Below are 13,519 nucleotides of genomic sequence, written 5' to 3'. Positions count from 1 at the left end.
AGTTGGTCAGCGCATGCTCGGAGTACACGTCCTGGTAATCCGTCTGGCCCTGCGGCCTTGTGAATGTTGACCTGTTTAAAAGTCTTACTCACATCGGTTACGGAGAGCGTGATCACACAGTCGTCCGGAACAGCTGATGCTCTCATGCATGCTTCAGTGTTGCTTTCCTCGAAGCGAGCGTAGAAGTAATTTAGCTCGTCTGGTAGGCTTGTGTCACTGGGCAGCTCGCGGCTGTGCTTCCCTTTGTAGTCCGTAATAGTTTGCAAGCCCTGCCACATCCGACGAGCGTCAGAGCCGGTGTAGTACGATTCAATCTTAGCCCTTGATGGTTCGTCGGAGGGCATAGCGGGATTTCTTATAAACGTCCGGGTTAGAGTCCCGCTCCTTGAAAGCGCCAGCTCTACCCTTTAGCTCAGTGCGGATGTTGCCTGTAATCCAAGGCTTCTGGTTGGGGTACATACGTACAGTCACTGTGGGGACGACGTCATCGATGCACTTATTGATGAAGCCAGTGACTGATGTGGTGTACTCCTCAATGCTATCGGAAGAATCTCGGGAACATATTCCAGTCTGAGCTAGCAAAACAGTCCTGTAGCTTAGCATCTGCGTCATCTGACCACTTCCGTATTGAGCGAGTCACTGGTACTTCCTGCTTTAGTTTTTGCTTATAAGCAGGAATCAGGAGGATAGAATTATGGTCAGATTTGCCAAATTGAGGGAGACCTTTGTACGCGTCTCTGTGTGTGGAGTAAAGGTGGTCTAGAGTTTTTTTCCCTCTGGTTGCACATGTAACATGCTGGTAGAAATTAGGTAAAATGGATTTAAGTTTCCCTGCATTAAAGTCCCCGGCCACTAGGAGCGCCGCCTCTGGATGAGCATTTTCTTGTTTGCTTATGGCCTTAGTGCCAGCATCGGTTTGTGGTGGTAAATAGACAGCTATGAAAAATATAGATGAAAACTCTCTTGGTAAATAGTGTGGCCTACAGCTTATCAAGAGATACTCTACCTCAGGCGAGCAAAACCTAGAGACTTCCTTAATATTAGATTTTGTGCACCACCTGTTATTTACAAATATACACAGACCGCCACCCCTTGTCTTACCGGCAGCAGCTGTTCTATCTTGCCAATGCACTGAAAACCCCGCCAGCTGTATGTTATCCATGTCGTCGTTCAGCCACGACTCAGTGAAACATAAGATATTACAGTTTTTAATGTCCCGTTGGTAGGATAGTCTTGATCGGAGCTCATCCATTTTATTATCCAATGATTGTACATTGGCTAATAGGACTGATGGTAGAGGCAGATTACCCATTCGCCGGATCCTTATCTCCGTCTCTTCTTCATGCGAATGACGGGGATTTGGGCCTTGTCAGGTGTCTGAAGTATATCCTTCGCGTCCGACTCGTTAAAGAAAAAATCTTCGTCCAGTACGAGGTGAATAATCGCTCTCCTGATATCCACTAGCTCTTTTCAGTCATAAGAGACAGTGGCAGAAATATTATGTACAAAATAAGTTAGAATAACGCGAAAAAACACACACAATAGCACAATTAGTTAGGAGCCCGTAAAACGGCAGCTATCTCTTCAGGCGCCATCCTCAACATACAAATATGTATATTTGAACTATTCCGTTTCAAAGCAGAGCCAATGAGAGGTTGTTCAAGTGTTGATGATCCTCACAGGTTACAAAGGAGTGTACACACCAGAGCATATGAGCGGAGTGGAGCGGGAGCGAGCGTGGAGCGTGAGCGGACGGATTTTGAACAGAGCGCAGAGCGGCATTTTTAAAAGGACGGAGCGTCGCCCTATGTCCCGCTCCAATTTTGCTCGCTCACACCACGAGTCTGAAGCATGCTCAAGCCTGACCCAGAATCCATCTGTTTAATTTAATTTGTGTCGTCCATTAATTTGTATTTTATAGAGCGAGAGGAGCAGCAGCAGCAACAAGAGAAAAGGGTTGAGGAATTCAAAAGTTTATTCACTGCACGCAAAGGCCCAACCATAACAAGGGAGAGAAAAAGAGAGCTGGATGTAGCATTTTTTGAAATGATTTTCATGGACTATGAACCGCTGAGTAAAGGAGAACGCGAAGGGATGCAACACTTCGCCAGCGCAGCTCAACTGGGCTACACTCCCCCAAGAAACTATGATAAATCAGTACTTTACTTTGTCAAATTTACATCTGAGATGCCCCATTCACATGCTTCAGCTGGCGATCAAAAACGCCGTTAACAAGCACGACAACATTAATAGGCTGTTAGTGAAAGTCGGGCACCTGGTGAAAAGTGTACGCAAGAGCACAGAGGAAACCGACCAATTAGGTGTCCGCCCCACAAATGCCTGCGCCATTCGATGGAGCAGCCAGCTGCGGATGATTCAGTCGTTCATCCGGTTGTTCCAAAAAAGACCCGTTATGGTAAAACAAACTCAAGTCTAATGTTGCTAACATCACCCTGAATCAAGTACGGCAGCTGACGCACCTTGTCAGTGTGCTGACACCACTAGCAGACCTCACAGACAAAATGCAGAAGGAGCTGGGGAACCTGGGGATGATCCTCCCTGCTGTCACAGAAATCAAATCCCTGCTCACCGATTACACTCACGCTGCACTTCCAATGGGCATCGCTGCTTTTGCAGAAACATTGGCAAACAACGTGTCAATTCGCTATGGAATATACTATACTGATTAACATCTCATTTTAGTGTCAGTGTTAGATCCCCGTTTCAAGACAGAATGGATAATCCGAGATGAGTCTGTATGCAACAAATTCGGGAGATAAAGTAAGGCTGTGGTTTAAGCTAAAAGTGAAATACATGCAGATTTTGTTCCTTTTTTGGAGTGAGCGGGGGCGATTTGAGTGGAGCGCGATGCAAACTGCGTTGAGCGCTGAGCGATAATGAGCGGACTGGCCTGATGTGGCTTTGAGCGGGGGGAGCGGAGGGGTGAACAGCTCCGTGAGCGAGGAGCTGAGATTCTCACCGCTCCACTCCGCTCATATGCTCTGGTACACACACACACAGACACACTCAGCTTTAGACACTGCCTGCCAGTGGCAGTTGTCACCTCTTCAGCAGTTCTCTCTCAAGTTCACAGTTTTCATCCAAAAATACACTCTCTGGAGCCCTAATGGACAAATCCATTTCTGTTTAGAAATAATAGCGCGGCTGTCATGTTATGATAACAACAAAAGCGTTTTTATCACATCAAATCGTATTGGTCACATACAAATTTTTAGCAGATGTTATTGCAGGTGCAGCAAAATGCTTGTGTTTCTATTGTGTGCGACTAAACTCCCTTCTCTAGCTATTTACAATGTGTAGTTATTAATGCAATGTGGCAGTGACAACAGAGAATAACAACAAAGCTTTTAAGCACAACAAAGAATTTAGCCAGTAACACTTTATCTACTTTGAACTGGCGCAAAATCCTATTTAATATTGGGGGGATTCAATGTGTTTTACATGAATTTACTGAACACTCCAGAGCTCTGCTGCATTAGTGTCAGCGTTTAATAATAAACCCAGTGTGGATCTCTAAGCTAAGTGTGTGTGTTCCACTGTGTGTGTGTGTTTTAAGTGTGTGTGTTCCACTGTGTGTGTGTATTCCTACAGAACCAAAGGCAGGTGGAGGAGGGCGTGGCGGTGCGTCAGGGCTGCGTGGGCCAAGGGCCCGAGGTGGGGCCCCTACTTAAGGAGATGTCCCTGTGTCTGCTGGACCTCAAGGCCCTCTGTAGTATCCTCACCCAGATGACACAGGGCAAGGAGCCCAACCTGGCACTGCTACTGGGCATCAAATGTAAGTGTATCTGTCTAGTTCAAACCTCTTAAACTTAAACCTCTCTGCATACACACACCTCCACCCACAAACTACTGCCTTATCCAAAATAGGCTTGGGCGGTATACCGTACGGTATACTGGGGTATATGGAAATAGCCACGGGATGTTGTTTCAATTTCTTTGAAGTTTTTCTATAAATCGACCTATTTGTAGCTACTTTTTAAGTAAATAACTGCAGTCAACTTGTGCAATACGTTAGGAGATAAAGCAACATTATTCATTTCCCCTGTTACATTATTTTACATTATGAAGCTTACCGTAGTTCCCCAGAACAGTTGAGCCAGTCATGTGTATGTTTGTAAATAGCACAACAGGAGAAAGCGGAAGCAGGTGAGTCCAGCTGTGTATTGACAGGGGTCGCGTTTTCTATTGAAAGTCAACAGTGTTTTTTTTCTTCAATAGGATCAGTGGCATGCAACTATAGTTTTCCTTCACAGAAAATACATTAGTGAAACACATTTGGCAGAAAATAGCTTAATTGTCATCAGATGACAACAAAAGTGCAATGCTATTTGGCTGGCAGCCACACAAGTAAATGAGTTTACAATGGAAAAAGCAAGGTATTTTTTGCAAAAACATATTTCTAATGTTTATCATAGAAAGAATGTAGCCAGCTTCATTTCCTAATGTTTTGCTTAAAGTTAATCTAGCAAATTAGGCTACACCAAATACTACCGGACAAAAGTAGCTCCACATCAGTCAAAGCACTATCTGCTGATAGAATGGCCGTTTGGGAATTCTCATCCGAGTGAAAACACAATAGCATAATTAACACAACCCCTAAGTTTAACTTTCTAGTTATCTGCCACGTTGAAAGTCACTGAGCTCTTCAGTAAGGCCATTCTACTGCCAATGTTTATCAATGGAGATTGCATGGCTGTGTGCTCGATTTTATACACCTGTCAGCAACGGATGTGGCTGAAATAGCCGAATCCACTAATTTGAAGGGGTGTCTACATACTTTTGTATATATAGTATATGTCAAGGCTGTCAGCTCACAGCGAGAAGTTCCTCTTAATACATTCACTCCTTTCACTCTGGACTAGATCAAAGAGCTGTCACTTTCCCTCTCAGCCTCACCATATCTCAACATCACACACACACACACACACACACACACACACACACACACACACACACACACACAGGGATGGGCACGGTTAATTGATTAATTGAATATCCCAACGGACGTTAGAATTCGATTATTTGAGAGTATTCCTTTAAAATATATATACACTACCGGTCAAAAGTTTTAGAACACCTATCATTCAAGGGTTTTCCTTTATTTTTACTATTTTCTACATTGTAGAATAATAGTGAAGACCTCAAAACTATTAAATAACACATATGGAATCATGTAGTAACCAAAAAAGTGTTAAACAAATCAAAATATTTTATATTTGAGATTCTTCAAAGTAGCCACCCTTTGCTTTGATGACAGCTTTGCACACTCTTGGCATTGTCTCAACCAGCTTCATGAGGTAGTCACCTGGAATGCATTTCAATTAACAGGTGTGACTTGTTAAAAGTTAATTTGTGGAATTTCTTTCCTTCTGAGCCCTATTTGGTAAAAGAGCAAGTCCATATTATGGCAAGAATAGCTCAAATAAGCAAAGAGAAACGACAGTCCATCATTACTTTAAGACTTGAAGGTCAGTCAATACGGAACATTTCAAGAACTTTGAAAGTTTCTTTAAGTGCAGTCGCAAAAACCATCAAGCGCTATGATGAAACTGGCTCTCATGGGGACTGCCACAGGAATGGAAGACCCAGAGCTACCTCTGCTGCAGAGGATAAATTCATTAGAGTTACCAGCCTCAGAAATTGCAGCCCAAATAAATGCTTCACAGAGTTCAAGACACAGACACATCTCAACATCAACTGTTCAGAGGAGACTGTGTGAATCAGGCCTTCATGGTCAAATTGCTGCAAAGAAACCACTACTAAAGGACACCAATAAGAAGAAGAGACTTGCTTGGGCCAAGAAACACAAGCAATGGACATTAGACCGGTGGAAATTTGTCCTTTGGTCTGGAGTCGGTGTGGGTGAACGGATGACTCCGGGATGCTGACCTTCTAGGCAGAGTTGCAAAGAAAAAGCCATATCTCAGACTGGCCAATAAAAAGAAAAGATTAAGATGGGCAAAATAACACAGACACTGGACAGAGGAAGATTGGAAAAAAGTGTTATGGACAGACAAATCGAAGTTTTAGGTGTTCGGATCACAAAGAAGAACATTTGTGAGACTCAGACCAAATGAAAAGATGCTGGAGGAGTGCTTGATGCCATCTGTCAAGCATGGTGGAGGCAATGTGATGGTCTGGGGGTGCTTTGGTGGTGGTAAAGTGGGAGATTTGTACAGGGTAAAAGGGATCTTGAAGAAGGAAGGCTATCACTCCATTTTGCAATGCCATGCCATACCCTGTGGACGGCGCTTGATTGGAGCCAATTTCCTCCTACAACAGGACAATGACCCAAAGCACAGCTCCAAACTATGCAATAACTATTTAGGGAAGAAGCAGTCAGCTGATATTCTGTCTATACTGGAGTGGCCAGCACAGTCACCGGATCTCAACCCTATTGAGCTGTTGTGGGAGCAGCTTGACCGTATGGTATGTAAGAAGTGCCCATCAAGCCAATCCAACTTGTGGGAGGTGCTTCATGAAGCATGGGGTGAAATCTCTTCAGATTACCTCAACAAATTGACAACTAGAATGCCAAAGGTCTGCAAGGCTGTAATTGCTAAAAATTGAGGATTCTTTGACAATGGAAAGTTTGAAGGACACAATTATTATTTAAATTAAAAATAATTATTTCTAACCTTGTCAATGACTACATTTCCTATTCATTTTGCTATATTTCCTATTCAATCTAATTTCATGTATGTTTTCTTGGAAAACAAGGACATTTCTAAGTGACCCCAAACTTTTGAACGGTAGTGTATATATATTTATAGTCCTATTTGAACATTGAAAAGGCTTTGTCAGAATTAAATAAACTTATCCATGTGACATAGCTACATACAAGTACTGTATATACCATGAAATTTGACATTCTTAATTTAATAAAACATCAAACTTTTGAATGTAGTTTTTATGACGTGCGCCCCATAAAAAAGACAAACTGGTAACCTGCACACGTTTCACTGCGTGTAGCTTGTTGTTATTGTCGGGAAAGCAAAGTGACTACAGTCAGAGGCTCCATATGTAGCCTAGCAGATGAAGTGGGATATTTCTAATCAATGCAAAATCGAATTATAATTACGGAATTAATGAAAATGAGCAGACTACAAAGAGCAACCAACGGGTGGGTTGTTGTATAAATGAATGAAATTGTTGTAGAAAAGGAGGGGAATCGCAGCAAAATAGCCTCAATTAGCCCTGCTAGCTAGCTAGTTGGCTAACTTAGCTGGCTAGCGTAGCTACTGTAGCTTCTTTGCATCGATTTGATGCAGTCAAGACAGGCACATATGGTATGATAAATAACCTATGGTAGCAACAAGTGTGTCTAACTAGTGTGAGTATGGCTACTTTCTCGCTCTCTCTCACTCTCTCTCTCCCTCCCAACACACATAAGCTCCTGCACCTTTAGCCGCTCTGCTGCACAAGCAGAGCAGCACAGTCTATGCTGTCGCGCATCAAACAAGAAAAAAGTTTCACGAAACATGTATTTAGACCATCCGGATAGCCGAAAAAAAATCACGATATTATTCTAATAGTGAAAATATTTCAAATTCCCATCCCTAGCACATACACACACCTGGCAAAATATACTCATACACTAACTATCTCATAATGTACCGTCTGTCACAATCATTTAGTCACACACAGATGTGAACTAAAGCCCATCAGATAGATTTCAGTATTGCCTCATTGATGTGGTCTCTGGTCTCTGACAGTGTATTTCTCTCTCCGACCCCCCATAGCGATGAGCATGTCAGGGGAGGAGAATGACAACTCCCTGGTGGAGGACAACTTGCGGGCCAAGCTGCTGGAGGTGGGCCAGCTGAGGAAAGACATCGACGACCTGCGAACCGTCATCTCCGACCGCTACGCACAGGACATGGGCGACAACTGTGTGACGCAATGACAATGATAATGACACACCCGCCATGAGGGGCTCTGACGCCCCTCTTCTCTTGTCATCACACAGCGTCAGCGTGCCCACTTCCTTCTCCCTCTCCCCAGGGCTACTGTTTCACAGCCAGTGAGGACAGGAAGAATCCTGATTGGAGGAAAACCAGGAAGAATAGTGTTAAAAAGGGAATAATAAACTAGGTACAGTGTCAAGCGGCCGTGAGGTTTTTATCCAGTTCTATGTGATGGAGGTATCTTATCTCCAGCTTTCTGAACGTAGGACCAAGCTGTGAATCAAGTTTACAAGGAACAGTCTTCTTAAATAGGATGTTTTGATTTTTCAAATGTCGATTGTGCTTCCTGTGTAATAGAAATAATTCCTACATGATCATGTACATTGCTTCATGCACATAGACTTGTTTATTTCAACCTGGAGACCCCTACCCTCACAGATGCACAGAAGGGAGTATGAGTGTGTGAGTGTATGTGTGTGTTGGTGTGTATTTGGCCCCTCCCACACAATCACCAGCCAGTAGGAACATTACTCTCACTGCTGCTCTGTCAAGTGCCTCTGTGTGACAGCTTCTCCACCAATCAGCTGTCCCCTTCCTAAGTTGTCTCCAATGGCAACCAATGGCTCTCCTCTCACACATCATCTCCACAACGTGTGTTATCCAAAGACATCGTCCCCAAACTTCTCTCTCTCTGTCAGCTGCTGCCCACAGTCGCAGGTCGACACTGCATAGTGGCACTTCTTCCTTTCACAACATATCCGCGCCATTGTAGTGTTTCCGGTTCCTTGTTAATATGGGTGTTTCTTCTGTGTGGGCCTGTGTGATTTCAGTGATGTGGATAACCCAGACTGGTTATTAGGATAGCTATGTTGAAAGGGAAATGATAGCATGGCAATAATACCTTCACTTATATTATTGGCTGTTGATGTATTGTTGTTGAACATCTTAAGCAATATATTAACCCATCAAGTAATATTCAGGTATCTTTCTAACCAAATGAAATTCAGGAATTGTTTTTCGAAGTTAGGAATCTCCATGGTAAGGTCAGGGCCGTCTCCCATGAGTTCCATAGACACCTATTTGATTGAGACAGTAGAACAAATGCAAAACCACCAAGGGCAAAATTGATAAGGCACTTCTACAGTTTAGGCCTTCATAACATTACCCACTGGGACTTGACTCAGCTACTCAGTTGTATCCATCCATTCAGTCAATATAAGAGCACGTTAAACATCAAGGTTACTGATCACTCTATTCCTCCAACCTCTTCCACACAGTAGAGGTGACTCTTTAGTCTAATGGATTCATGATGTGATCGTTGGTTCACATTCTCCTGTTTTACTTCATTGATTGTTTGCTGTCGTTCCCACCATTTTTTCATAGGAATACTCCTCTTGCTTGATCTCTAATTAAATGGAAAGTTAATTTTAGAGAGGCGCTCATGACAACCAACACATAACTGTTTGCTACAAGGTGATGAATGTTATTATACATGTTATTTTAAAAACGATTTACAGATACTGTAATTCAGCCTGGTGATAAGTTGTTAAAAATGGCAATATCCATTTTCAGAGGTAAATATATACATATATAGCATGTTTCGAAGTGACATGTTTTAATGTGGACTTAAGTCATTGTGTTGTGTGCGAAGAACAATTTGCATGGGTAGGGTATCCTATTCTACTGTTGTATTACCAATCTTAAAAAGGAAACTTGTACAGTATGAGCTATGTAAGAAATGTTTTGGCAGGCTATAAGATAGGGAACAGGGGTTTTGACTAAGGGCTCGATTCAATCTATCGCTGAAGCGTTAGAGATTCCGCGATCAAAAGATAAAGGTCACTTCCGATTGAGCCGACATATGCAGCGTTTACCGTGAATGCAGTCTCACTAACGCTGAACTTCAGCGATACAGATAGTTCCGCATCTAACGGCTCGATTCAAAGGTTTTGACTAAGCACTCGATTCAATCCGTACGGCGTTGGATGTTCCAATGTTCCTGTATTGGAGGAAACTGCATTCACGGTAAACGCTGCATACGCTCAATCGGAAATTACTTTTACATTTCAGTCGCACTATACTGCGGATATTCCACGATACGGATTTAATCTAGCCCTAAGTGATACACGGAAACTGTAAAATACTATGCAATGTCCCATGCACCAGCCAGCGCCTCACATTCAGTTATCAGCAGCAGATATGAGATATTGTTATTCTGTGCCTTTACAAATCTATGCAGCAGATAAGAGCTCCTGTATGTTCCTCCCTATTGACATGAATAGTGTCTGGAGACATGTAACTATTCTGCATGTATGTTTCCAATGTAAATAGGACTGACTCACTTACAATGTATGATTACCATCTTACATTGTACTGTCTGTATGTTGACAAAGATGTTGCTAAGCAATAGCCACAAACAATGCATACATATCCACTCAGGGAAATAAAGACCATAGCAGGCTCTTGTGAAACCTGAAGAAGAATGTACTCGGATGCACAGAACGGTGAGGCACTGTATGTATGGCATCCATTGTGACGGTATAAGTCTATGGTGAGACTGGTGTTGTAGACTAATCTAAAGGGAAAGGTGTGGTTGTCATGGCTATCTCTCTGTGCACTGTGGACTATGAGCCACTGGTTGGCTTTATTGTACGTAGGATTATTTCTGTGGTTTATAAATGTTTTAAGCTTTTAATTTTGCAGCTAGATTTTATGAATGCCAAAGGTCTATTTATATACAATGTTCCTAAATGTATTAACAAGTATTTTTCCATTTTTGAAGGCAGTGATATGTTATTTGTACAGATTGCAAATACAATATTTTTCTATAACTGTTTGTATGTGTTCTCTCTAGGCCACAGTTATAATAATCGGATGATTCAGAACCTGAAACAGATCAGTTCTAGTCAATGAGTTGTGTTTTATTGGTTATACAGTGACCCAGAACTTTCACACATTTCTAGCCTTTGTTGTTAATTGGCCAAGAATTGTTAGCATTTGAAATATATTTACTACCACCGCTTGAGGGGAATGACAGATAAATTCAAAAACGTAAAAGTAGTTCAAATCAAATTTTATTGGCCACGTGCGCCGAATACAACAGGTGTATACATTACAGTGAAATGCTTACTTACAGCCCTTAACCAACAATTCATTAATTTTTTTATAAAAAAAGGAAAATAAAACAAAAAAGTGTTGAGAAAAAAAGAGCATTAAAATATTATTTAAATAAAATAACAGTAGGGAGGCTATATATACAGGGGGGTACCGGTGCAGAGTCAATGTGCGGGGGCACCGGCTAGTTGAGGTAATATGTACATGTGGGTAGAGTTAAAGTGACTATGCATAAATAATTAACAGAGTAGCAGCAGCGTAAAAAGATGGGGTGGGGGTGGGGGGGCAGTGCAAATAGTTCGGGAAGCCATGATTAGCTGTTCAGGAGTCTTATGGCTTGGGGGTAGAAGCTGTTGAGAAGTCTTTTGGACCTAGACTTGGCACTCCGGTACCGCTTGCCGTGCGGTAGCAGAGAGAACAGTCTATGACTAGGTTGGCTGGAGTCTTTGACAAAAATTTTTTTTTTTTTTCACCTTTATTTAACCAGGTAAGCCAGTTGAGAACAGGTTCTCATTTACAACTGCGACCTGGCCAAGACAAAGCAAAGTAGTGCAACAAAAACAACACAGAGTTACATATGGGGTAAAAAAAAAAAAAAAAACATAAAGTCAGAAATACAACAGAAAATATATATACAGTGTGTGCAAATGTAGCAAGTTATGGAGGTAAGGCAATAAATAGGCTATAGTGCAGAATAATTACAATAGTATTAACACTGGAATGCTAGATGTGCAAGAGATTATGTGCAAATAGAGATACTGGGGTGCAAAAGAGCAAATTAAATAACAATATAGGGATGAGGTAGTTGGGTGGGCTAATTTCAGATGGGCTGTGTACAGGTGCAGTGATCGGTAAGGTGCTCTGACAACTGATGCTTAAAGTTATTGAGGGAGATAAGAGTCTCCAGCTTCAGAGATTTTTGCAATTCGTTCCAGTCATTGGCAGCAGAGAACTGGAAGGAATGGCGGCCAAAGGAGGTGTTGGCTTTGGGAATGACCAGTGAGATATACCTGCTGGAGCGCAGACTACGGGTGGGTGCTGCTATGGTGACCAATGAGCTAAGATAAGGCGGGGATTTGCCTAGCAGTGATTTATAGATGGCCTGGAGCCAGTGGGTTTGACGACGAACATGTAGTGAGGACCAGCCAACAAGAGCGTACAGGTCACAGTGGTGGGTAGTGTATGGGGCTTTGGAGACAAAACGGATGGCACTGTGATAGACTACATCCAATTTGCTGAGTAGAGTGTTGGAGGCTATTTTATAAATGACATCGCCGAAGTCAAGGATCGGTAGGATAGTCAGTTTTACGAGGGCATGTTTGGCAGCATGAGTGAAGGAGGCTTTGTTGTGAAATAGGAAGCCGATTCTAGATTTAACTTTGGATTGGAGATTCTTTATGTGAGTCTGGAAGTTGAGTTTACAGTCTAACCAGACACCTAGATATTTGTAGTTGTCCACATACTCTAGGTCAGACCCGTCGAGAGTGGTGATTCTAGTCGGGTGGGCGGGTGCTAGCAGCGTTCGATTGAAAAGCATGCATTTAGTTTTACTAGTGTTTAAGAGCAGTTGAAGGCTACTGAAGGATTGTTGTATGGCATTGAAGCTCGTTTGGAGGTTTGTTAACACAGTGTCCAATGAAGGGCCAGATGTATACAAAATGGTGTCGTCTGCGTAGAGGTGGATCTGAGAGTCACCAGCAGCAAGAGCGACATCATTGATATACACGGAGAAAAGTGTCGGCCCAAGAATTGAACCCTGTGGCACCCCCATAGAGACTGCCATAGGTCCAGACAACAGGCCCTCCGATTTGACACACTGAACTCTATCTGAGAAGTAGTTGGTGAACCAGGCGAGGCAGTCATTTGAGAAACCAAGGCTATTTAGTCTGCCAATAAGAATGCGGTGGTTGACAGAGTCGAAAGCCTTGGCCAGGTCGATGAAGACGGCTGCACAGTACTGTCTATTATCAATCGCGGTTATAATATCGTTTAGGACCTTGAGCGTGGCTGAAGTGCACCCGTGACCAGCTCGGAAACCGGATTGCATAGCGGAGAAGGTACGGTGGTATTCGAAATGGTCGATGATCTGTTTATTAACTTGGCTTTCAAATACTTTCGAAAGGCAGGGCAGGATGGATATAGGTCTGTAGCAGTTTGGATCTAGAGTGTCACCCCCTTTGAAGAGGGGGATGACCGCGGCAGCTTTCCAATCTCTGGGGATCTCAGACGTTATGAAAGAGAGGTTGAACAGACTAGTAATAGGGGGTTGCGACAATTTCGACGGCTAGTTTTAGGAAGAAAGGGTCCAGATTGTCTAGCCCAGCTGATTTGTAGGGGTCCAGATTTTGCAGCGCTTTCAAAACATCAGCTGTCTGAATTTGTGTGAAGGAGAAGCGGGGGGGGCATGGGCAAGTTGCAGCAGAGGGTGCAGAGTTGGTGGCCGGGTTAGTGGTAGCCAGATGGAAAGCATGGCCAGC

At 42.9% G+C, this 13,519-nt stretch overlaps 1 protein-coding gene across 3 annotated transcripts in view; it reads left to right on the top strand.

Annotated features, from left to right (window-relative positions):
• cep85l (centrosomal protein 85, like) overlaps positions 1-10,759 on the top strand; it is an 88,399-nt gene extending 77,640 nt beyond the window's left edge. For all 3 annotated transcript variants that reach the window (XM_041860627.2, XM_045210246.1, XM_045210247.1), the window contains 2 exons: positions 3,613-3,796; positions 7,764-10,759. In XM_041860627.2, the coding sequence (XP_041716561.2) occupies positions 3,613-3,796; positions 7,764-7,927 (348 nt within the window). In that variant the 3' untranslated portion in view covers positions 7,928-10,759. The remainder of the gene's footprint in view (positions 1-3,612; positions 3,797-7,763) is intronic.
• Positions 10,760-13,519: the final 2,760 nt, after the last annotated feature.

The sequence above is a fragment of the Coregonus clupeaformis genome, chromosome 33, assembly GCF_020615455.1.
Source record: "Coregonus clupeaformis isolate EN_2021a chromosome 33, ASM2061545v1, whole genome shotgun sequence".
In the NCBI taxonomy this organism is placed as follows: Eukaryota; Metazoa; Chordata; class Actinopteri; order Salmoniformes; family Salmonidae; genus Coregonus; species Coregonus clupeaformis.
Note: the sequence above shows the minus strand (reverse complement) of the source record. Positions and strands in the feature narration are given on the sequence as shown.